Below are 26734 nucleotides of genomic sequence, written 5' to 3' on the forward strand. Positions count from 1 at the left end.
CCTATTCATGTAAAAGCTTCACTGCAGCTGGATTTCTGGATATTGTACAGACCTGGCTCTGCCATACCACTCTCCTCCAAAACAACGTTAAACAAGCAGTGTAATTACACACAATGCAGGTACTGCAATGCTTAACTTTCAGAGCCATGGCCCTGGAGTGGAATAACCTCCCAGAATCACTCCCAGGGACATTACAGCACTGAAGGAAGGACCCGCGCAAGGTCCGCAGGCTGAAGGAGATGGGAACAGCCACAGCATACATTCCCCTCCTCCCTTCTCCAGGGTACAACAACATAAAATTAACAATACTTTTTATTCTTCATATACTCAACATGGCGTACATTTCCAGTCTCAAAAGGTTCTCCTGTTTATTCTTGGTATCTGAACTCAGGTTACTTTCTCTTTTTAAAAGAAGACACACTCACCGGACTTCATAAATCTTCTGTCAAGTATCTGGGATTAAACCATCACAATGCAAAACCATGGAACAGGCCATTTGCAAAGAGAGTTTTCTTTAAGACTGTGCCCTTCATTACCTGCAGTAATGCCACCACAGCTCCTGTGAGATGGTCTGTCTTTTCAGGTGAAAAATCTAACCTTTCTGCCATAACCTAAACATGTCAGTTTAAAAGAGTCTGCTAAAACAAAAAAAAAAAAATTCTTCTACCACAAAGCCACTTTTTTATTGCTTGTAACAAGTTGTTGCACTTCAGAAGTTTACATTACAGCCTGGCAATTAAGTTTCTAATAACTGAAGAGCTACTAATTGACTTCTTCATCTGGCAAACTGAGGATCCAGCTAGCAACCTGTAACCTGTTTTACATCTTCTGACCAACATTCATTCACGTTTTGCAAGCCATTTCCATTTCATTTGTGTAAACTGCATCCTTCACCTTGTGACAGTAATCTTTGATTCTGGGGAAAAGAGAAAACAAAAAATAATCTGAAAGCAAGATATCATGCCATTGACTGCGTAAAGGGGACCAATGATAAGATATTGCTGTGCTGGAAATCAGTGCACTACTGGGTGGTAGACCCAGTATCAAAAATTTATAGTAATTGCAACCACAGAATCTTTGGAAACACAGTCAGTTTGACTCAGTATCAAAAGGTCACTCTATTCAATTTATACTTGATGCTGAGCACTATATTGAGAAAACACCTGAAAGCAAATCATCTTATCAGCAGTTTGGGCCTCAACATTTACTGACTACATACGCTAATTTTCTGATTACTAAATAAATGCATTACCTATGTTGGGTTAGCTCACCAGAGGGGCTTTTTAACTTGTACAGGACTTGACACTGTAAAAACATTACCAAACCTCTTATCAGGAACCGCTTTTCCACGGTACTGAGGCACACCATGGACACACTGTCCTGCTGCATTGCCCAGGGCTGGGGAAGACAATGTGGTGTTCATGGGTGAGGAGCTGCAGGGAGAGGAGACCTGGCACGTCTTGTCCAGCCCACGGTGGGTCAGGTTTGGGCAGAGCTCCACACCAAGGCATAAAACTCTACCTATGTCTTCGTTAGGGAGAAACAGGAGCACGGAGAGGGCAGAAGTGCAAAGGGAAGAGCTTGATGAAGAGCGACAGAAAAAAAAGTTTTCCTCCAATGTGCAACATGGCCAGAGAAGGACATGGGGACGTGACTGCTGGCTGCCAGCAGTAGTGTCCCTTATACAGACGATCAGTTGTTCATGTCAGTGATACAGTCCTGAGCAACAATCCAGACAGGTATTTTTTATTATTATTATGCACCTAAAATATACAGAAGGGCAGAGAGTCATGGTTCCTGATCAAGGGTCCCAATCCATAGCTCTTAACAAGGAATGGGTACTGCAGGAAGAGGGAAGAGGGGGCAGGAAGGCTGCAGGCTACAGCATCAGGTCAGGAAGATATTTGGGACTCTCCCTATGGCAGAGCTTTGAGTGACAGTGTCAGCAGTATTTCAGTCCAAATATTCAAACACTGCTTGCTCAGATTTATTTATTTGCTTGATTTATGGTACCCACACTAATCCCTCTATGCATCGACATAAAATTTTTCAACACTCATATACCTTTGTTAGGCAGCATGGCATGTTCAGGGAAAAAAAGAGCTACATATACTTTGCAATGATTATTTCACACATGTAATGGACGTAAAAACTTATTTTTCCTCTTGATAATGACAGACATTTCTAAAAAATGCACTTGAGTGGTAGTATAGACCCTTCCTTTGCCAAGTATAAAGCATAATCTTGTTGCTTTTGTTCATTCTCTATTTCAGTGTTGCATTCGCTCTAGTTTTAATTACACTGGATGTGTCAGGATGTCTATCATAATCCCCGCTTCTTTCTAGAGATTTATGACTACACAAAAATAAATTTCAGGCTAAAATTATATTCAATATAGCAGAGAAGAGTTTACATATATTTTTAAATTTTGTTCAATTATGTGGAAACGTGTTTGTGCGAACAGAACACACACTCAAAAATTCCTTTTTAAACTGCAAAATAAGACACTTCTATCTGGTGCTTTTACTGTTAGAAAATTAGAATTTAATTTGACCAGAAAATTAGCATTTGTAAAGTATCAACTTCATTAAATGCTTTTTACGATGCTTTAATTTTTCAGCACGTTCAGCTTCATCAAACCTACCCACCATGCTTGCTGAACAGGTACGACAAACACAAGTCATGCTTCATGGGAAGAAAAATACCAGTTCTCCTTAGACCTACAGCATGAATGGATCAGTACATCATTAATACATCTGGCCTTCCCATCATTTTTTACTGTGATCTAACTGGATGGATGTCATCTGGTCTGAGCTGGCTAAAAGAGTTTATACAGGCACAACACAAAAACTTGTTTAGAAGGACAAAGACGCATTTACTCTATGTTTTACCTATGTAGCCATACTCCTGTCTTTTAGTGTCACAGCAATGGCTGTGTACCAGCAGATGTGTTGAGTGCCACACATACCATTTACAGAGGTGGTTTAGCTAGATAAAATAAATGAAGATAGCAGATGTCAGCCCTAAAAGAAAAAAAAAAAAAAAAACAAACCAACCAAAAAAAAAACACCTGAGGAAATCACTATGAAGGGGGGAAAAAAAAAAAAGTAGATATGTGAGCTCTACTCTTAGCATGCTAAAGAAGTTTCAAAAAACCTCAGTGGCATCCCTGTATCTAAGGAGATGCTCAGCTGAGAGAACAGCCCAGGTACCTGTATCATGAGCCTCCCAGGCTGTGAGCAATATAAGGTTCCTTTTTAGCGAAGCACCAAGTGAGAATGTGGAGATGCCAGAGTAAGGAAGGTGCTAACAGGTGTAGGGTTTAACACTGCACAGGTCACTGGTACATTTTGCCAGGCTTTTCAGTTTGCTTTTACAGTCCCATGAAAACAAAATATAAGCTTATCCCAGCAGGCAAATAAGCACTCGCCTCAAAAAGCAGCAATTGAACAGGGCATCCTGGTAAATCCCTATAGCCTCCAAGTACACTCTTCAGGATGAGGAGATGCGTCTGAATTTTCCGCCAGTTAAGCATCTGGATTTGTTTAGATGTCATAAACTAGAGATGGTGATTTTAAAAACAAAAACCTTAAAAAAATATAAAGATCACTGAAGAGCTATCTTTTGCAAAGCTTCCTCTAGAGCTCATCGGCTGTTGCCTCATTTCTAAGTTTCCTGGAACTTACTAGTCTCCATAGATAATGTTGATAAAATGGGACTGACACTAACATGTAAAACTAATATGCTAGTTTACGCTAAAGCTACCTTGTTCATCTACCCTCAGTGAGCCTCGGAGAGTTAGGTAGCACATGCATACTGCGGTGCATGCCACAGCTAGCACGACAGTTGCCTCTCTTCTATTTATTTCTTAGTCAAAACTGAACATATTGCTCATTCTCTGCTAGTCTTTTAAAAGTGTGTACTCTTGATCACCAGCGCTCCGTCTGTACGACGTAAAAGATTTTATTTTTCTTTGCGAGGCTTTGGTGTTAACCAGTCCCTTTTTCATCACAAACGGGAAAATGAATCTGGGCATCTTTTTTTTGCCCTGTGTCTTTAAAAATGACCCATAACAAGCAGTCAAGTCCAGCTGTACCTATTAATGCACTAAGTACCATTATTAATTAGGCCGCAATCTCCTTTAGGCAGGGACTGTCTTTTTGTTATGTGTTCACACAACCTCTTTCACAATGGTGTCCTGATTTACAATTGGGCTTTGAGATGCTGCCACAGAACCTAAAATAAATAATTCTAGGTACTTCTATTTAATCCTGCTAGTAACCAAAAGAACTTGGGTCCAGATGTTCAGCCACTGTAAATTAGGGCCTCTCCATGGGTTTTAACAGAGCTATGCAGATTCACACCAGCTGGGGCCCTGGTCCTCTGCTCACTGGGTATGTTGATGCTGAAGCTGAGAGCAGCAGCTCCTGCATACTTGTTATGTGGAGCAGCCTGGCCTGGGACTAACAGCAGTCCAGCCCAAGGCAAGTAAGAGCCAATTCTTCCTACTTACCAAGTGAGTTTTTCAGCTGAGCACTACATTGCTATGACTAAGCAGACGAGTTCAAATGTGGCTTGGGTGCATCTCAGCTACAGTGAAGTAGAAAGTGTGTTCATGAACGTCCTTTCCTACTGGAAATGCTCTGACATATGTGTTCATGTCAGTGCATCTTCAGTTTCAAAGTTATTCCTACTGAAGTTAACCCAAGTTATAATTCAAGCCTATGTAGCCGCTAGATGCACAGCCAAAACCACACATGATATGCCTGACCTCAGGAATAGTCATTAAACTGCAGCCATGTGAGTAGTAAACCAGAGGTGGGACCCTGCAGGTCACTGGCTTCAACATAGTCTAGGTTTTCTTGGCTCAGATGGCCTCCCGTTGTATTGAGACATTTGGCCTGCTCTATCAGCACCCAAAATGAGGACAAAGAAAGAGGGGAAGGGAGATGCAGACTAGGAACAGTCCAAGATGAAAGAGGGACATTCCTGATCCACTATCCTGGGAAGGGAAATCCTATTAAATTGACATTTCCAGCTATTTCAGACAGAGGGCAGGATACTGCACTGAAGTCTTGCTCAGCTGGCTGAGAGGAGCCAGTGCGACCACTGGTGTTTAGGTAGCAATAAAATCCTGTTTTGTAAACATGTCAGGATCACACACCATCAGAGGCGGGGCGGGGGGGTGGGAAGAAAAGAAAAGAGAGAGAGAAAAGAGAAGGTGAAAGAGAAGAAAGTAAATACAGTTGCATTTTATCCTGTAAGGTAGGGAGCGGGGGTGGAACCCACATAGTATTTCCAGTAAAAAAGTGCTGTCTGTAAGTGAATTATATTGCCAAGTTTTATCCACCTGAAGCACTCCAAAGCACCAGCATGCAAGGAGCACCGCAGTGTTTTACAGCCGCATGTGCCCTTGCCCCTTTTTCGACAGCAAAGGTGCCCCAGACCTGAGCCCCGGCAGCCCTGGGAGCGCAACACTGGCCCCAGCCCAGCTCCCCTGGATTAGAGCAGCACAAACCAAGCGTCACCCAGCGAAGTCAATGGAGTTAAACTAGGACAGATTAAATGTAAGCGAGAAGGCAAATCAGGCCCTTTATGTCTGCCATTCCTTCCCCGTGTAAAACTAAATATGTTCCTTTTTCCTCAGACACATGGATATCAATAGCCTAAAGAGCCTTGATTGGGTTTCACCGGTGGCAACACGAGGATGTTTATTTCCATTAGGCTGGGTCTATAAAATCCTCCTTTTCATTCCTGTGCTTCTACGATTTCCAAACAGCAAAGCCTGACATTTTGGTCTCCGACAAGCAATGCTTAATAGTGCGGCATTTGGAAAATAAACCAAAATAAAATCTATACGAAGAAAGCTCTTAAGACAAGCTAGCCTGAGTGTTTTCACCACAAATGGTTTGTTTTAGCTATCTCTCTGCCTCCTTTAAGACGGAAATCAGACAGCTTACTGGCTTAGCTTGTTAGGCCAGGTTAAAGGGATGCAACGCTGAAAGGCTCTTACAGAAGCTTACCCTTGGACTAAAAATAGCAGGCACCAGAGAATTATCTTAAATACTACCAAACTTGTTCTGCACTGTGAATGCAGATAACTGTAATATGTTTCCATTTTTGGTAGTTTTAGAGCTTTTTAAAGTTATGCTCGCTTTAGCTGACTATTTAATTAGTTTCTGATTCTATTTGCCACATTTTCTCTCAGAGATATAGCCTGAGGGGTACTTTGCCTATGAATCCTTTGTATTTAGCAGCGTTGCTATTGTTAACATCTAATGAGCTGTTGGATTTGCCAAACACTCCGTATAGGTACAAACGCTTCTTTGAAATATAAATGTTTAACTCATAGCAAATAGCAAATCAAAAGATATTCTAACACCACGTCCTCACTTTCTCATTGCGTGTCTCATCAAAAGAGAGTAAAAATAAAAATCTGCTTTATTACATTTAATTCTGAAATTCCAAAATGCGTATTTGAGCGTGACATTTTTAGCTCACTGCCCAGAACTTTAGAAGAAAACCAAATGTTTTTTGGTGCTGCAAGAAGACTCGCACATACAGGCACGGCTGCACAGTCTGACGTTGTTCCCTGCCAGCTGAACTATGAGTGTTTTCTTTGGGGTAAAACTGTAAGACCCTGCAGTCCAATCTTTAATTAAACCACCTCAACTTTAAAACACATTAAATGAGCTTCTTTTTTTTTTTTTTTTTTTAACAGCTACAAGCAGTTCTCTTTGAGTCATGACAATATCGAAGAAGAGACTGGACAACGCCCTCAGACACATGGTGTGAACTGTCGGGTTGTCATATGCAGGGACAGGAGCTGGACTCCATGATCCTTGTGGGTCCCTTCCAACTCAAGACATTCTATGATTCTATGATCTTAAGCAGGATACCCGTTTATCTGCTCCTCACTGAAAACCAGAAGATATCAAAACAATGAAACTCCAAAGCAAAGCACAAATTTTCTCAGCCCTCACATCCATTTTACTTGTGCTACAGTCAGTCTGAAAGACATCACTGCAGAAATCAGTCACGCGGTATAACGTCCCTGCTGCTGTTCTTGCCTCCACTCTCTGCACTTCTGCAGGTAATGCTACCATGGGCACTCCCTGTACCAGCTCCTATCGGGAACATCAGAGAGTCCTGCAGCAAGTGCCTCTGCTCACCAGTTCCTGCCCACTGCCCTTCACACCATGTCCTGCACCAGTCTGGGCACCTGAGTGGTTGCTGTAACAAAGGTACCAAATGGAAGCGGATTCAGTTATGTATTTTAGCATGTTTTCCAAGTATTTTTTCCTCTCCCTGGTTTTTCTGCGACTTTTAATATAATTTAAAACCCACACCTTGAGTAAGGCCAACTTCTAAAGACCCAAGGCACAGCTGGACAAGGTCAAGCTAAAACCCAACCATACAGTTGAACAAAAGTTCCTTCCCTTGCTGCGCCGGCATCGTATCTGACTGCTGTGGAGCTGGCAGGGCCTGTCCTCTCAAACACAATTTTTCTTCTGCTCTCTTTTCAGGGTGAGAAATGTCTTCACTCTTAAATAGTGGTGGAATTCACAGATTCCCTCACCAGATATATACCCAGTGCCTTTATAAGCTCACGCATAGAGGCATAACCTAGCCACATGTCTTGCAACTGCCATTAAAACCCTCCATATGTCTTCATTTGGGAAACAAGTTTTCTTTTTGAGTCAGGAGTTAAGTTCACAGCCTCTCTGTCAAATAAACAACATGTCTGTTGTCACCTGGCTGCTGAACAAGCCCCGTCTTTGAAAATATGCGCTCAGTCATTTTAGCCACTTTTTTTCTCCGCCTTTCCTTCCACAGTCATGCAGCAAAAATAATGCTCCATCTCCATGATGATGATTAACATTACTATCCATCTCCTGCAATTTAAATTTCTCCTGGTTAAGTGTTACTTTAGCACTACCCAGACAATAGTCCTGTTGCACTGAATGATCTCCCGTCACGTCATGAGGGAAAGTATCTGCAGAAAGTACTCACAGTTCAAACAGACAATATCAAGAAAGGAGGATTATAAGCCTCACTTTATAGCAGGGGATTTGATGCACAGAGATTAATTAACTTGTCCAGGCCAGAGAGTGCCCACGGGCAGGGTGGAGGGCAGGGCTCCAACCAGCAACACCAGCCTCTCCCTCCAAGCAGGGCACAACATTTCACGGACAGCAACAGTGCACAACAGCTCCTGTCCCAAAGCACTTGCACCTGAGCTTTCAGCTGACAGAAGAAGACTGGAAACTGCTTGTCAAGAGTATTTGGGTCACAGCAACATAAATAAGGCGAGGCTCATTTTGTGCATTCCTGGAACTTGGTGATTTTGCCAATTTTTGTACTGAAAAAGTCTCCATCATATTTGCTCACTTATTACTGGCATTCCAGAATGGAGTCCTCCAGCGAAAGTTAACACAGGGGCAGTAGTGAACGGCCACAACAGAACAAGGATAGTGTGCCAGATGTACCTTCCTACCAGAAAGCCACAGGATACCTGTACAATGTAGCAGATGTTACTGAGAACATCAGCGCACTACAGCAAAAGAAACCAGTGGGAAGAAACACAGTAATGGCTCAGCTCAAAACTTAATAAGGAGAACATCTAGCTTAACATGAAAACCTGTGCCAACCCCCCAAAACACACAAGGAAAATGCTGTAACAGCAACTGAGCGTCTTGGAAAGGTAAAGGGTCCACAAAACATATTACTTGAGTGGGGCCCTCTCTTTGCGTAGCTTACTTTGAGAAGACAAAAACCAGAAAACATCCAAGGCTGGCTGGGCAAGTCATTACCTGTACAGATAGTCACACAGGTTTGCCCAAGGAAAGATAAGCTGGAGAAAGTGGACTGAGGGTTCAGCAGAGCTTCATCTCAAAGACTCCCAAATTACTACAAGCCACCGAGGAAAATATTTTACTTCAGAATTTGGATAGTACTTAGAAACAAAAAAACCCTTGTTTATCCCCATCAGGCTGCCGTAACAGCAGCTGTATTGCATGCAGGCCCCGAGGGGCAGAGCCCATGGGTGTCTGCAATGTCTGACCACCTTCCAGACAGAAAAACAGAGAAAAAAAAGCTGTTTTGTTGCTGCCCCCCTTTTTACTGCAAGCTTTTTCCATTCTTTTCTTTGCTAGTGAAAAGGCTACACTTTCTTGATACAGTAATAGCTCAAGATCAGGGATCTGCTGTTACGGACCTTCTGAGCTGAAGTGACAGCCTGAGATGTGGCACTCGTTTGCGGACTTTTGTAAGTAAGACTGTGTCATCCACCACAGCCTGCAAAGGTCATTACAGAGCCCACAGGAAGTCAAACAGCAGTGATGGAGGAAGAAAGCCTCTTTGGCACACCATCGGGGATAAAACACTTTCTCAAAGGCGTTTGTGGGATATCAGGTAGCGTGAATGGGAATTAAGATGAGGAATCGTGTCATTAATGCCAGCAACAGATTAAGTCTTGATGATTTTCCTTGTGTATAAGGTGTGAGAAGACAGGCTAGATACTGTGTGTTTATTGAAGCAAGAAGGTTAGAGATAAGATATAATCTAACCAAATCATGGAATTCAATTTGAGAAGATAGTCAAGAGTTACGGACTCTGAATTACCAGGTTTGTCTAATACCTACAGGTACAATTATACCCTAATGCAAAACAATTACTGGATTTCAGAGAGGGGGAACATCAGGTGAAGTGGCCCTGATCCTTCATTAGTTGAGTAGCATTTAGAACCAGAAAGGACACAAGGACACCTGCACATATCTAAAGGTACAAGTATTCAAAAAGTAGGAGGCAGACATGTCCAAGAATTTTACAGTGTATAAATTTGGCACTAGGAGATGCATTTTGTTTGCACAGAAATAATTCAGATGCATTCAAACATTTAAATAGCAGTTAGCAACATTTTGTTGTTTTCATTCAAAGTCTACGAGCATTTTTGCTCTTGAAAACAAGCATGTTAGTATGCTACACTATAGTCCTGCCATCTTCCTCACAAAGACAGTTATTTTACTAAGGTGTTTCCCATGAGAAAGGGCTGGCTTATCAGTTTGCAGTTTCAAAGTTAAAAAGGTGTTATTTTAGAACTGAATGCAACACTTGCAGTGAAAACTGAAGCCATGCAAAATTTGACTGATTTATTGTTTTAAAGCCTCTCAAGAGAACCTTGGCTAACGTGTGCATGGTTCCTGCGTGAAATTCAGAAGCTTGCAATGAAATCTGCTTTTCTTTTTTGAGGTCATCCACACTCTGCTCTTATATTTGACTCCCTAGATGCAACAGCAGTGAGGACTCGGACTATCCCCAAATCCAAGCAACTTTGATTTTCACAAAGATTTCTTTTTTTCCAATTGGGAATATACCACTATGTTTAGGGAGGGGTTCTAAAGAAATAACAGCACATGATGAGTCTTGATTGGAAATAACTAGAGAATATAATGCAGTTCTGGACAATACATTTGAAGAATATCTTTATAAGAGCTCTTTTAAAGGCTAATTTTTGGAAGGAATTTGGAAAACTGAGCCTCTCACTTAAAAGAGATAGAAGGGCAATGAGTTCTACTGTAGGATCTCTTCTTCTGCTGACTCAGTGAAGACACATTTGTCATTCAAAGACAAATTAGAAAAGGGCATGGATCGTGCTACATAGACGCTCAGTCTCAGTTATCAGCCAGGTACAGGCAGCTTCCAATGCATCTACCTCCAAGTGCATCTGAAAAAAAAAAAGGCGATCTGTTCTGGTGGATGTGGACAGAATGTCTTTGTCAAAATTTCAGTTTGAGCAAATACTGCAAAGCGGTTTAGTGCAGGGAGGATTTGTCCCTGCAGAAATTGACACAAATTCCTTTAGGACAGGGGCAGCCACCCCAACTGTATTGCTGGGATTGCCAGCAGATAGAATTAGGAAAACTGGAAGATAACACTGTGGCCTAATGTAAACTCTTAAATCTGCTGTAAACAGAGTGGTAACATTGGCACACAATAAAACCGGTATCTGTCATTGCACTCCCAGAAGCAGGTGTAGGGAAGGACAAGAGACATGAGTGGATTTTTGTTCCTCCCTATGAATTCTGGTCAAGGAAAAAGGCAAGCTGATGGAAGCTGCAGCAAACAGGTAACATTATAGTGATGGAGGGCAAGCTGAATGATGGTATACAAGGGAATAAAGGGAGATCAAGAGGAAGGCTTCAGTCTGAGGTTCCTGCTAAAGGTGTGGTGCAACTTGGAATAACAGGCTGGTGAAGGCAGCATTCCTGGATGTTTCAAGTTGGACTGACAGAAAAGCCCACTACCCACAAAAGCCATTTTCTAAAAAGTTTCTGACATGCCTGCTGGGCTAAAGCACATCTTTAAGAATATATAGACACAATTTTCAAAAACACAGTTTAGGAAATACGAGCTATTATAGGTTGAAGTTCAGGGATAGGTCTTTTTTCCTCTTTTAGCTTTGAGTCTAAAAATTGAAGTTTCTAATCTTGTGAGAGATCCAAAAAGAGAATTACCATTTACATACAGCATGGGGCTGCCCTTAACAAGCCCTCTTGGGTCCAGATGGTGTCAACAGAGAGACAGTTCAAGTGTATCTGGACTGTGTTCACAGAGCTGCAAGTGCTGGGAGCCGTCTGGAAGGTGATGCTGATGGTCCAGTTAGCCCTCCATGGCTTGTTAGCTCCGACCGTACAGGACTTGAACTGACTCAGTGTGGAGACCTCAACATAATTCTTGCTCCCTGGCACGCTGGGGAAGCCCCCTGAGCAGTTACAGCAGAGAGTAGCTTCTTGGACACCATCTAGATGTGGACAAGATGAAGCCAAATACCCCTTCCCAGCCCAGAACTGAAAACATGATACAAAGACATAGATAAACTCTGCAGGAACCTGCATGGTCAGCTCTAACCAGAGCCTATAAACTGGCAGGATCCCAGGTGACCCTTCCAGATTTACTCCAGTGCCCCTCCATCATTTTCCCTCTGTTTTGGCAGGAGGGGTTTGCCCTCCAAACGGAACCTAGGAGAAACATCAATATTGAGTGAAAGCTAATAAATCCACCGACAGCAGCCATCAGCACTATGCAGAGACACAGTTACTGCCTGGCAAGAGGAACTCCTGATCTGGCTGTAAGAGCACTTTATCAGAGCTAATAACTCCTGTCTGATTAGTCAAAACCAGAGCAGAGCATTTTCCAAATGACAGTATTTCTTAGCTTCATAGTGTTTTGGGGGTGCTTGTTTGTTTTAATTTTTTTTTCAATTTAATTATTTTTCTTCTTAGGTTTGGAGATAAACAAGTCTCCATGTTGGGATGTACTATGTCAGGCAGCTTCTCCCCAGGTTCAGTAGTCCCAAATCATGTTGACACAACTGCAACTTCAAGCGAGCATCTCCTAGCTGTGTTGTAGGTTAGAACTCCATTCCCTGGGTTGGGCAAGATCAGCAGGCTGTAACCACCTCCAGCTGGCTGGGGAGGAAGAAGAGTCCAGTTAGAAAGCAGAGGAAAAATAACTCGAGTTTGTCTTCACTTACAAGCTGCAATGACCAGCTCTTTTCTTCTCTCACTACCTTTGCTCCCTCTGAAAACTTCAAAGTGCACACTATAAAACAGGGATGGGCTGGTCACTAGTACATACAGAGACTAAGCCCAGCAGCATTTTCAGGCATTACCATGAGACAAGTCAATAAAGCCTGTGTTTAGTAAGTGAAAAAAAAAAAAAACAACAAAAAACTGGGGGAACAAAAAAAGGAGTGTAGCTTGGCATCATAGCTGAGGTATGGCAGCTACGAAAATGCCACAGGGAAGTACTACAATTAACCTTAATACATGGCACGAGATTTCCAGGAGGGTTAGGTATCCAGTGACAATGTTTAAAAAGTAAATGCACAAAGAAGTAATGTGCTGCCAGAACTGTAACAAAAAGATTGCATAGAAAGTTATGCCTTACGGATGATTTAGCAATATCATAGATAGCACAGGCTCCAGCAAAAAGAGTGAAATCATCCCTATCTTCCCATTTGTTGGCAGAATTTTAACAAGAGGCTCCTGGGAGCTCTTGGGGGCTCCTCCATGGCTCAACAGACAAATTAACTCATCAAAGGGAAGGTAGGGATGATTAACTAACAAAAGCCCCCTCCAGCCCATCAGTGGCACATGGTTATTTCACCCAGATGGTGTTCACCTACCTGAAACTGGTAATGACAGTCTCAGATCGGATTTACAGAAAAACATAGATAATAAGGTCCTGCAAGAGTGACATGATAGGAATTATTGGTCTGTGATGCTCTAGACTGTGCCAGAGGCAGCAGAGCTGTTTTGTAATGTTAGCCTCTGTTTTGTAACGTTATCCTCTCTGCCCGAGAGATTTCCTGCTGCAAATGGGAGACTTGGTCTCCAGAGAGGCATTTGACCTGACCCTTCCTATACCAGAGTGGGATCAACAGCAAAGAGAATGACAAGAGATGGCAACACTCCCATCACATATGAGCAGAAGCAGTTTAACACCCTTTCACTGGAAATGGATGAATGTCTTCATCATGTTGAGGCCTGTGCAATATTTTCTTATACCTTAGAAAAAAAAAACAACCCTGCAAGTTTTTCTGGCTCTTCTCCAGATGCAATTGAGGTGACAATCAGTAACATTTTGCTTGATACCTTCATATTTGTGTGAAGAGTGCTTGTTAGGCTTTTAAGGACAGTCAATACAGGCAAGAAAATCCACACCATCCTGGTGGGGGCAAAAAAGTAAAGCAAATATAAAACCAGAGAAAGAATTTCAAAAATACATAAGTTTCCCTCAGACAGGCAGAAATAAAAGCCTATTGCTTCTTTTGTGCATGCCTGCGGGGTCAAAAGCCTTACAAGACACATCCAACCAGATGTTAATAAGCATGTACTTAGGCTACTGTTTATTAAAATAACACTTAAGTAATTGCATATGCATCCTTTTTTACTTGGCAACTTTAAGATTTCACTAGTCCAACAAGTCTGAAAATGGATGAGCTAAGTACCTGTGGATGCTAGGACTAGCCCAAGTGGTAGGTTTCCTTAAATGAAAATTTGACATGAAAACTGAGGCCAGACTGAAAATACTCCTGCCTGCCAGCCATCTTCCTCTGAAAACTAGGATTTGGTCATGATGGGCTTTTGTTTTACAGAGACATGGCTCCTGGAGAATCTACAGTTGCTCAAGACTATAGTGTAAGGTTTTCCAAATAGGATCATGAACTCACTACCAGGCCTAATAAAGTGCCATTTTAAGGGGGAAGAGGCAGCGGCAGAGGAATGCAGAAATAATTCCTCAACTTCCACCTCCGGGTGGCCCCGTCTCAGCTGGTGGGGTTGCACCAAATGACCTCCCAAGGTCCCTTCCCACTTCAATCGCTCTGTGATTCTGCGAAACCTTCCCCTGCTCCAAACCCATTCTTCATGCTTTACCAGCCACACTGTCACCTGCACTGCCTGGCTGCCCACACCTCACCCACAAGCTTTCCTGAAGTAGAGACAATAGACACAAGGTCCTCTTCACTCAGTCTCAACCCACAGGGCCTGGCAGGATGGAGTACACTATAATTAGATGCCCCACGTCAACTAATGCATATTTATTTAAAAAAAAAAATCCTGAATACTAGAAGACTTTTAATAGTCTTATCATACCTGTTTTTCACTTAGGGTCACTGACTGCTCTGTGGAAACATGCAAACCCTCAGCGTTGTCACTAAAGTAAAAATCCCAGTGAGAAGGCTCACTTCCGTAACGTTCATTACCTACGCTCTCCAATGCAGTTCCTAGGTCATTATGTCACTGCTTAAACAGCAACTTGGACAAACAACAACTGTTTTTTTCACAAAAGTTTAGGAATACTTCTAGAAGAAACTACTATCCCAGGAGAAAACTCCAATTGTTTCTTCTAGCAGCTCTCAGGGACGCAGAATGTTCCTCTGACCAAACCAATCCTCCAGATAACTGTTGTCACCACCTCCTTGCAGGTAATCTCCTGGGTGAGAAACGAGTTTTCCACCCAATTTCTCTATTTTCAGGTAAGTGTATCTCCTGTAGGAGAGATTTGCATTCCATCAGACAACCTGATGGACTACCTCTCCAAATGCCTATGAAGATTTAATACTGCTGAGCCCTCAAGGAGCAGACAGAAGTGCAGAGGTGAAGGAAGTTCTCTTTGCCCAGTTGACACCCCTAACCCTGTACCACGCTTGGAAGGGCTGATCCTCCTGTACTTCATGTGATGAGCTAGATGGCTATGAGCAGTTCAGGCAACTCAAAGCTGTCATAAATCAACAAGTCAACAACACTTGGCCAAGGCTGCCAGTGTGGCTCCTCGCAGAAAATACCCTGTTCTTCTTAACATTATCTTAATGATCAGAAGTACCCATTATGAACCGACATCCCATTGCGTTACTCACAGTAAAGCACAAAAGCACAGATGTGTGTGAGGAAATGGAAATGTTATTTCAGTGCATCACACAGCTCAGACTTCAGGACAACACCAAAATCTCTATAGGTTTTGGTTTTGTGCTTTCATAAACAAACCCCAGTGATTACTGCATGCAGTAAAAAGCTAACTCCAATCATGGCCTTTCAGACTCATCATCGCCACAAAGTGGTGATTACGAAGCAAGGCTGTTGCTCCGTGGTGTCGGAATGGAACACTGAGGAAGAGCCATCAACTATGTGTTGCAAAGGTGCTGCCTTCCACCGAGACCTGGAACCAGCCTCCATGGCTGAGCACGCGTGAGCGCACAGCCTGATCCCTGTGCATGCCAGCGCTGCAGTCCATCAAACATGGGCATTAGGATCCCGTGTGCACCTGCACAAAGCCACCAAAATAAAGAACTGACACTGGAGAAAAAAACACCCCAAAAATGTGGCAGGGAGCACTGCTCCAGGAAGGCTGCAAATTTCTGATGTGTCTGAGTATTAACCACTGTAGTGTAACAAGAGCTACAAGTGGATAAGTTTTCACAGACACGCACACATGCGCACACACACACTCTTCCTTGTCTCTTTTCTCCTCACGGGGAACAAAAAAAACTAATAAGAGTTCTACATGAGCCACTAGTAAAACTTTCTCCCTGCAACAAATTTGCTCCATGCGATTTCTTCTTCCTGACCTACACATACACAATAGGTTAGTGGCACTAAGAAAAAAAAAAATCCTAAATTAAGCCTTGCTATGATTTTATCCTCCTGTAATGGTATGGGCTGGAGTTAATGTTAAGTGGGACGGGGCAGCAGGGAAAGAGCATGCCAGGGTTAAGATGGAGCATTTAGTAGCAATTAGCAATGATGCACAGTGCAAAAATAGCAACAACAAAAAAAAAAAAAAGAAAAGAGGTTGCACTAGAAATAAAACCATTAAGGGAAATAAATTTAACAGTTTAGCCAATTAGCATTTGTCTACGAAAGGCAAACTTTCTGTTGCTGTTGTTAAGCAAGATGGGAAGTAAAAAACAGAAAAATCTAATCAGAAATATTTACTTCACACTTGCAATGTCTCTGTGTTTTCCTAAAAGACAGAGCCTCTGTCCCACTTTTTTGAGACCCTCTCTGCAGTTCTAGGGAGAAAATATTTAGTTCAACATTATCGTAAGCTAGAATATGGCTCTATTTATGTGACAAGTTGACAACATACAATTTCATGCTTGTTGAACTGATCTGTGTTATATATTCACTGTGAATATTATGAAGCCTCACCATTATAAATATGAAACAGTATACACTTATTCAAAATAACTCCAGCAGTAGCAATTTATAGCTCGGTTGTTTGCGTGCTTATGAAGTCCAAATGCCACCTTAAGAAGCTGCATCTCACTAAAACAGATGTGGAGTGTGACTGTGACCAAAGTGGATTTAAGATGACCTCTGCGAAAGAAGGCTACTGCATTTTTGTCTGTATGGCAGCTGACACCAGTTTGTATTTAGATATGGAGCCAGTGGGAACAGAGTGTAACACAGTGTCCTCAAGGGCTGGTTTTAACACAGGCCAAGACATTTGTCTAATGACCTAATTAGCTTACTACTGTTCTGGTGAGTGTTAGCCTTCCCTCTTGCAGAAAGGACAGGTGCTCAGCAGAGCAGAGACACCATGGGTACCTCAAGCCACGGCTGCTCCAGGTGAACTATCTCCTTAATGGGACTGTGAAAGCAATCACTTGCATTTTCTTGATCAGATGCCTGGGGAATGGCCTTGGTGGCCTCATACATCAAACAATAAGCTCTCAAAGCAATTGTTTTTCTGCTCATTTGGGACTTATTTTCTGCCTGAAGGTTTCAAACAACATGCAAGGTCCTTGCATTAAAACAGAGACACATTTAGACAGTTTGTAGTTTGTCCAAGCCGGAAAGGGAGCAGTAGAACACCTTGCTAATGCTTGATACAGAGCATTTGCATAAACTCTTCCCTATTACCTAGCAGCTGGTTCGAGTAAAATAAATTCCACTTACTGCTTGAGCCTTTTTAAATTTCAGCATAGCTAGCCATAGATTATAGTTTACATACATCATCCCCATAGATGTGATGTTATTCTGCTGGTCTCCTATTTAGTAGACGTAGAAACCTGAGTCAGGCCAGAGACACTGGAAAAGGTAAAGCATTGAAACATACAAGGAGGGTTACATTGCTCCATCAGCAATATAAGAATTCTGGCACTTTGGCCCAGCCTCCACTGTTTTCTTCTCCTGGAACTGAGGGTCTTTTTCCTACTCTCGCAAACGGTTTTTATGAGACATTGTTACCTTTTATTGTTCTTATAAAGTTTCCTATCCCAAATCTGCATCTTTTGCCTTTTATGTTTATTGTTGTATTAAACCTACAATGTTGTCTGTCTCCCTACTAAATCTATCCTGTAAGCACATACTGTACATTCATTTCCCTAGGACCTCAGTAGCTCTTATCTGTTTGCTTTTACGATCTCTTATGAACTGCTAGGAATAGCAATTTGCAGCGCTGTTTGTAAAGTCATCTCAGACTGAACTCAGCCTTCCTCTTTTCTGCCATACAGTACAGCGATACTCTCTGCAGTGAAATCCCATTTGCCATAGAAACATTTCATTACAGGATGCATTTTAGAGGGACGCAAGTTCCCAAGTACCCTACCTGTGCTTATCATGTAAAACATAATGTAAAACATTCAATATGTATGAATCTGAATTTCAAAAAAACCTACTTATCGGAGCAGGAAACTCCATGTTGATATGAGATGGTCCTGTACCACCTTCAGATTCAACAACATGCTGCTCGCTCTGTGTTACTGCCCAGAGCTGTTTAGTTCGTGCTCTCTGAGGCCCCAGACATGCTGCCATGCCATGCACACAATCTCAGTTCTTGTAAGCACTTTGATAAGCTTTACTCTGCCATTATACCATCTAGAACATTAAACACAATGTTTAAGTTCTATGTTAAATCACCATCAGTTCCTATTAACTGTTCCAAGCTCCTCATTTTTATCAACAGTTACTTTATTAAATCCTTAATAATATAGATGGAATAGTTAGTTAATTTGTGTGTTGAGCCATGGATGTTAATTTGTAAACATAATAACATACTGCAATCATTTGCATAATAGCATTTTAATCTTTTTAGTAAAAGCTGTAATTCCCTACAAAGTACGCTGCAGTAGAAACTAAGTGACTATTGGTAATAATAAAAAAGGCCTTAAAATTCTGATCCTATTATAGTGTTGGAACATACCCAAACTGCTACCATAATCTCTGAAATGTTACTGTTCTCTGATTTAGGTGTCTGTGTCAAGAATAAAAATGAAGTATAACTGGTAGCAGTAGACTATTTCCTAAATGTAATTTAGTATTCACTAAGCACCAGCACTTTGCAAATAGCTCTGAGGCTTTCCTTCAAAGTTCAGAGCTCTAGTTATGCATATTGTGTGAGGTACACCATGCAGCTCACCTCCAGCCTCTGTTGTGCTGAATAGATGGCTATGATAAATCATGCTGATTTGGCACTGAAGGGCATCAGCCATCAAGGATTTGACTACTATGTCTTTTTTTCCCCCCCTGAGATTTTATCTCCTTGAACTGCCTGCCCTGGGCCACTAGTTTTGGAGAAAATTAAAAAGTGGAAAAAAATGCTAGGGGAGGCCAGTACAGAAAGTCTATATAGGCTCAGTTCTCTGGAAACCCATTAACACCAGTCACAAGACTGGCAAAGAAAACATCGGTGGTTGTTTAAAAGTCAGGCCAAGTCATTTTACGCAAGATCTGGTAATTCATTAATGAATCTGGCTGCAAACCTTGAATGGATAACCTGAAATAGTGAAAGAGACTGGCAGCACTACAGAACATGAGGGAATTCATAATCGGAACCAATGCAAATTATCCTGGTGATGTTAAGGCTCCCCCTTGCCCTCACCATCTTCCCTTCCAGATAAATAGGAAATCATTTATCTCCACAAGTTTCCCTGCTGCCAGGGGCAAGACAGTATGCATTTTATTGTGCATCTCTTTCTCACCCCACATTGTTTGTAATACAGCATTTTTTGGCAGCCTACAATAAAACACAGTAGCCTATTTAGGCTTTCCAAATACACATCGCGTGGTCTTGAAAAGTAACCTGGGCTACACCTATGCAAAACAATTAAAAATATAGTCATCAAATATGGCAAGCATCTCTCTGGAATACAGAATTATGTAAATAAATGAAGTCCATGGAACGGCAAGCGATGTGGGTTGTCTGAAGCCTTTCTAAAGGCTAAGAAAAGTGTTTTGCCAAGAATACCACACTTAGAAATCTTCATGATTTTACATAAGTTCATTACACTTAAACAGGTTATTGCCTATCTATGGGCTGCATTTTCTGTTAACATCAGCTGAGTTATGTGTAAGCAATGCCAACAGATATATCCACTGTAGATGTCTTTTCTCTCCATAATGCTAGGCATGAGTCATAAATAATTTTGAATATGACTAACCTTATATGATAGGGTATGGTATATTTGAAGAAGCCTCAGGGGACAACAGTTTTCCCAAACAAAAAGCATTCTCACTCATGCCACATTAAGTTGTATGGTTGTTCATGTTTTCACATAGCATTACCTTTGAGAAGGAAAAACTAATAATTCTGATTTTCTAAAAGTAGCCAAATTATTTTTTTTACAAATGTAAGTTTTTTTAAAGTCTAGTCCTTCACAAAAAGCAAATCCTGAAAGTGAACCATCTCAATAACTGGTCTTGGGTGACTTGTTAACTATTTACTTGCATGAACTTGTGTCAATAGACAGTGTGCCCTGAGGGGCAAGAACTCCTTCATTTTATCTTGCCAGTAGTCAGAACAACAGGCAAAGAAAACTAGGTGAAAAAAAGAAGCGATCAAGCTATGAATAGAAAGAAATCAACTAATTCATAACATGCATCTGTACACACGTTGATAAGAAGAGCCTCCGCGCTGGGGCAGACAGTACAGGCTCAATCCAGGATCAGTATCGGTTACACTGGCACGTGAGCAGAATAACGCAGTGATGAATTAGGTACGTCTACTGGTGTGTTTTAATACTATGGAGAATGCCAGTATCTCATCACACCTAAGTGGACGAGAACAGGGATTCATAGTCAACAGTAATGTACTACCTACACTAATTGGACCTTTATCTCACTTGGCTCTTGGTTGCTACCATAACTATTAATTTTTAGTTCGTGAGAGTCCCAGTGCCACTGGGAGCGTCTAAGCTTGTGGGTGCTCAGCTCAGGTGAGCTTCCAGGCATGTGGTTTGCAGAAAGCTAGAAAATTTACTTTCTGAATGACAAGCCTTTCTTAAAGAGAAGTGCACCAGCTTGAGACATCCAGGAACTTTGTAATGGGCTTTTGAACACCGGCCCTCACCTAGACAATGCCACATGTACTGCATTAATACCTCAAAGGAGAGCGTGCTTCATTCAAGGTTAGGTCTGGTAGCTTGTACAATAAACACTGCTCTTGTACTTCCCAACGTTTGTTTGCCATTCTGGTTCTTTCCCTTCCATGCTAAACAGACCGTATTTCCATTTTTGTATGACAACGTCTCACCTGGAAGCTTACTGCTCCCATGATAATAAGAGAGAAAAAAAGAAAAAAATAAATTAAAAAACCAGTTATTTTCTTTAAAAATAGAAGGTGATGCAGATCAATATGAAAAAAATCTAGAGACTGCCAACTGGGAAACTGCACAGAACTTTTCATTCTCTCAGCTAAATCAAACAGTTCCTTGCAGAGCATGTGAGTTAGTCTCTGGAGGAACAAAACATCTTCTTCTGTTCTTGAGCACCCCCAGTCGTCACATTACAGAGTGGCAGAGGCGAGAAATAGTGCAAGGTATCCAGCTGCACGATGGAGAATGGGGACAGGGTTAATGTATGGGAGGAGAAAGTAACTGTTTCATTCCCATCTTTCTAGGCCAAGCAACCAAGCAATGTAAATATAACATAGTATGAAGCTGAAAATAGTCTAATCTTGCACTGCAGTATTGCAAAATGCCACCAGAGCACAGTTTGTCCCTAGATGTTTTGTGGGCCAAATGGTGCTGTCAGAGACAGCAAAACAGCCTGCAGTTGACGCTGGGGAGCGTGAGGAAATTGTGCGTTTGTAGAGAGGACAATAGAATTTACCCGTTAGGAAGGAACCTGCATATTTCATTTCCAAACTATCATTTCTGACCTATTAGTTGCTGCCTACATGTATTCCCCCAGTTGCATACCACCTATTTCCCCACACTGGGCCTGTTCATCCTCAGACACACCCAAACGGGCCCATGAGAGGTTACACGTAATGACCAGTACCTGGTGTCACCCTCTCCCAACACCGTTACATACACGCTTAACGGTTTGTCTCACAGTTTGCAAAATGCGTTGATTTGAGATGGGAATTGTCTCATGTAGGAAGTGACAATTCCCATACAAGGTGTATAGGGGAATCATCACTACCTATATGAGACAATTTTGTACTCAGCAGTTGGGGACACCAGTGCAGTCGAGCAGTTATGCACAGGGCAAGCAACGAACCTGTGATAAGTCACATCAAGCTCCACTGCTTTTACTGGAACGGTTTGTGTGCTTAAAGTTAGTAGATAGCTAATTATATTACTTATCAGGAACTTGCAACTTCCATATCTTCAACTGATTTTTCCAAAAGAAAAATGCATCTGTATTTGGTTTTTGATGAATGAGTTAAAATACATATCGGTTATGTGAAAAGCAAAACCAGAATCCCTCACACCAGCAGCAAACATGTTCCCTGCCCCCCCTGCCACTGACCATCCAGACCTGCACACCGGCATGCCGTAACCTGCCTGAGGCTGTACAACTACAATTCAAGAACTAGACAGGGTTTGGAAACTTTGTAAAACAAGGCACAGAACATTATACAACTAATGAAAAAAAGAGGGCCTAAGCAAGGGGTTTTGCAGGGGTAACTTCATTTTTATTTGAATAAAATTAACACCAAGTTACTTAGGTGTAAATGATAGAAATTCAAAAGAGAGGACCAGTTTCTGTTATCAGTTACACTGGTATAAATCCAGAGTAATATAATCTGCATCAAGGAGATCACTGCGGTTTAGAGCTTTATAAAGAATTTTTTTTTCAGGACATCTTGGGTAAGCATTTTACTATACTGTTTCAGTTATTTTTTCAAGCCCTTAAACTCCAGTATGATAACTCAGGGTTTCCCTGAGCCAGTGGGCCAGCCGCACCTCCTGGAGCTGTGGCACCTGCTGTGTGAGAGGCAGCACCTGCGGCTTGCTGTTGCACAAGGTCTTCCTGCCAGCTAATCAATTTATTGTCCAATTTCCCAGTCAGTGGATGATCTATGGCATCTCCTATCACCAAGGAGGGAGGGAGGTTAGGGTTCAGGAGAGGCATGGCTATTGCATAACCACAGCGAGAATCATGAAGGTTTTTGCACAGTAAAAGCAAGAAGATCGAAGACGGGGATAAAGAGACCATAACCCTCCTCTCATACTCCTTAATCCTCAACGCAGAATTTTAAAGAAAACATTTAAATCTCTCGTACCACCCTTCAACTTTTACTTTAAGACTGCTCTCCACCAGGAGATCTATGAAACATCCCAAATGATGTGCTGGTTCCTGAGCTACTCACAGCCCTCACTGTCTTCTCTGCCACATCCACCCTTTTTCTCCCCTATACATCAACAAGGACCTCTCAATTTGTGTGCAAGTGCCTTACATTGTAACACTCCGAGAAGTCAAAACCTTCACTAGAAATGCCACTCATCAGCTAGCTGCTGAGCCACACCCCACTTCTTGCTGGGGAATGCAAGTGGAAGACAACAAACACATTTCAACTTTTGTATTTCTTTGTAGCTGACAACCATGCAACTCCTCGCCGTGACACCACAGGGCAGTGCGCTCTAGGCACTGTTTAGCCGTTTCTTCTAAAAGTGAAAAGTTCCATTTAATTCCTTTCAAGGCTTTTTTCCCTCCTCTCTCCAGATCACAGGCCTGGTTTTGATCATGAGGGTTAGGGGTGCCAGTCATAATCCATAACACACATCACTATGTTTGTTGTCTCTTAACAGGGGAAAAATGGTAAAACTGTTGTCCACCAGGCTAAAGAAAATAGAAAAAAAGTAAGCAAGGATTTTGCAACGTGCACTTGCATCACCTTGCCTTACCTCGAATATGTTGGCAGGTTCATTGCTGTACTGATTGGAGATGATCTCTGACTGGTCGCTGTACCACTTGAGTCCTCCCAGAAAGCTGTCTGCATCCAGGTCGTTCACATCTAATTCGGAGAGGTCAAGTTCTGGGAGATCCGGGCAAAGAGGCTGGTCTTCGCCAACCAGAGCAGCACACTGCAGGAAACAGCAACACAAAAGTAGTTTCATTACTTACCAGGTATATATTAACTTTAATATCATGTGATAAGAATTAAGCCTTGATTAAGCTATGGCACAGGGTCACTAGGACTGACTTTGTTTTCTGGAAGAAAATGCCATGAAATATTAAATCATTGTTAGCTCTATACAGGTATGCAAAGGGGAAGGGGAAACAGAAGGGCATTAGCTGCCTTCTCTGTCATATCTCTGTCCAGGGGCAACAGCTTTCCTTCTCCCTATATTCTTTGATAACAATCGTGTTCAAAGCTTTATTAAATCCAACAGCAGAAGCCAAAGCATGGCCTTATTCTTCTTCAGAGCGAACCAGTGCAGGTAGAAGTTACAGATGAATACCTCTGGGCAAGGTCTGTCATGCATTTCCTGATGCATTCAGGTTAAAGAGGCACAGCCTGTTACAGCCTTCAGCCCTGGAGGCTAGCTCAAGCTGGAGATGGTGACACTTCTACAGATCCTTGAGGTCAGTCATGATGGTGGCTACCATCTGGGCATAAAAAAGATACAGATAGTTGATGATGCCGTGCCCTTTTCCCGATGCACTCTGTGATGCACAGACCACAGCCACCCAGTTACACGTCAGGGTCCTCACAAATGAACGGAGTTCTGAAACACCCCCACGTTCACCTCTGGATGCCAGGCAGAATTAGTTCACGCAGCCTTTCGCCTGCTTGGTGTGAACACGTATATTGTTCCAGTCCGCTTCCTAAGTGTCCCCAGACAGTGGCTGCAGTGAGGGAAACAAATGGATTTTCCTCCTCTAGCAGTCTCTGATCCAGTAATTCTAATGCAAAGGGTCTGTGAAATGTTTTGGCTGAGGCAGTAAACAAAGTCTAGTCTGCACAGACCCTCTTGAGCAGTGCAAAATGTTTTTGTCTCTGTGACTTAGCAAGAGAATAGTGATAAATACAAATAAACCTGGAATAAGTGTCTTTTATATGCTAGTATGAAGCTAGATAGGGTATTGACTGACCCACCGAGTAAGAAAATATTAATAACAAACATCCACTTTAGCACAGCAATTGAAATGTTAAGAGTACCCAGCAAAACCATTTCCTAATTATGGAAAACACAAAGTGACAGCTTGGTAAATAGCAGAGTGCCATACGTCAACGCAGCTTGATGAAGCAATTCCTCCTGCACTGCACCACGCACCTTTGTAACCCATCTCCAAACACCTGTGCTGACATGGCTGTACTGCAAACCACACATAAAGCTGAAAAGGCACTAGGCGCTGAATGGTTAAAAGTCATTTAAAGTCAGCTGTGTTTAAGGGCTTCCACCCTGCATATTTCTAGCGTTGTATTATGGATGGGCAGCAGCAGGTCCTCCTCAACTCCTGTCAGTTGACCGGGTGGATTGAATGATTTCCCAACTTTTACTTGAACTGAAGTCAAGCCAGAAAGCGTCACTTTCTGAAGAGGAATGTCTGTAGGGCACTAACACCGTGTCCACGGATGCGAATTGCTCGATACCGGTTATGTCACTCTCGCAAGGACCGCCTTTCACAACAATGCCAGCGGGAGCTGCTGAAGGTGCATTTCATTGAGGTTTTTGTCCCTGGGAACCTCGGTGCGTCTGCAGTGCGCGGGCTGGGTGCAGCAGTGCAGCCACCAGCAAAGATTTTGTCTGTTGGCACAAAGAGTCGGTGCAGCTGGTGCGAGCTATAATTTACCAGACAACTTCTACGTCTACCAGGACACTGCGAGATAATCACCCCACAGGCCAAGGGGCAAGGGAGCTGCGAGGCTGCGAAATGAGGCTCTGAAATAGCAGTTGCTTTTCTTCCTATTATTTAAGCGGCTGCAGAACTTTAAGAAGTCAAAACCCCACTTAAACAATTTTCACTGCACACAATTTTTTATCATTATTTTGGTCATAGGGGAGAGAAAAAAAAAAATTAGAGCGTTCCCTCTTCTTTAGTGTGAGACACAACCTTCCCGCAGCAATCTTATAATGCAGGGATGACCTTTTTTGATGCTTGGCCGAAATCTCTGATCTCATTAAAGGATAATCTAGTTTTTGACTGAAAAGGTAGATTTTCAGCATTATTCTCAGGTTTGTGTTGTGGAGGTCAGTAGCTTATAACCGATACTGTAGACTTCTAAAGTATCCTGCTGATCTGTTACTGTTTTCGTTTGTAAAAATAGCTTCACTTGGTGAACCACCTACTTAAACATGTTTACTCTTGGTAACCTGCATTTTTTAAGTTCCTACAGTGGGCTTTTGAAGCAACATAAACGATGGCATTAAAAAAAGAAAAAATCCTGCTCATCGCAGCTTTAATTTGCCTATAGTGACTGCAATGTCACCTAAAAAAATTTAATTCCTGAAGTGAAGTATATATGCTCTTGCCAATGTTGACATGATAATAAAATCAATGTTTCTGAATATGACATTATGCTTCTAATCTGAGACACATTACTAGCAAGTGTTCCTGTTATTAATTTGTATTTGGCCTTTTGATGATGCCAGATTTAACACTCCAAGTCCTAAAACTGTCCTCATCTGACACACTGATATTTACTGTTTGCCTATACATCTGTAACAGGTGCACCCGCATTGCTAGCATACGTTTTACTGTCTTCCCACCGTTATTTGATATTATAGTTATTCCATAACTATAGCTTTAATTTTATAGTAACATCTAGGAGGATAAAGCAGTCACTAAACACAAAAGGCTAATTACTGTGCATTATTTCACTCCAACAGACTTTTTTTTCTCTTAGTTCAGGTGCAAACAATAAATTAGTTTAACTGCACTGACAACAGTGAATCATTATAATTAAGTATAATTCTCCATTAACCTTTTGGATGTTTTTGTGCCTTTGAAGGTAAATTCAAAAAAAAAAAAAAAAGACTGGACTTGTGCCA

The 26734-nt window shown here is 42.0% G+C and overlaps 1 protein-coding gene across 3 annotated transcripts in view; it reads right to left on the bottom strand.

The window, feature by feature from the left end:
* PPARGC1A (PPARG coactivator 1 alpha) overlaps positions 1-26734 on the bottom strand; it is a 365116-nt gene that overhangs the window by 38073 nt on the left and 300309 nt on the right. For 2 of the 3 annotated variants that reach the window (XM_065837861.2, XM_065837862.2), the window contains exon 2: positions 23642-23821. In XM_065837861.2, the coding sequence (XP_065693933.1) occupies positions 23642-23821 (180 nt within the window). Of the gene's footprint in view, positions 1-23641; positions 23822-24199; positions 24356-26734 lie in introns of those variants that run through there. The other variant, XM_065837863.2, reaches the window with a different exon arrangement.

This window comes from Patagioenas fasciata, chromosome 4, assembly GCF_037038585.1.
Source record: "Patagioenas fasciata isolate bPatFas1 chromosome 4, bPatFas1.hap1, whole genome shotgun sequence".
Taxonomy (NCBI): domain Eukaryota; kingdom Metazoa; phylum Chordata; class Aves; order Columbiformes; family Columbidae; genus Patagioenas; species Patagioenas fasciata.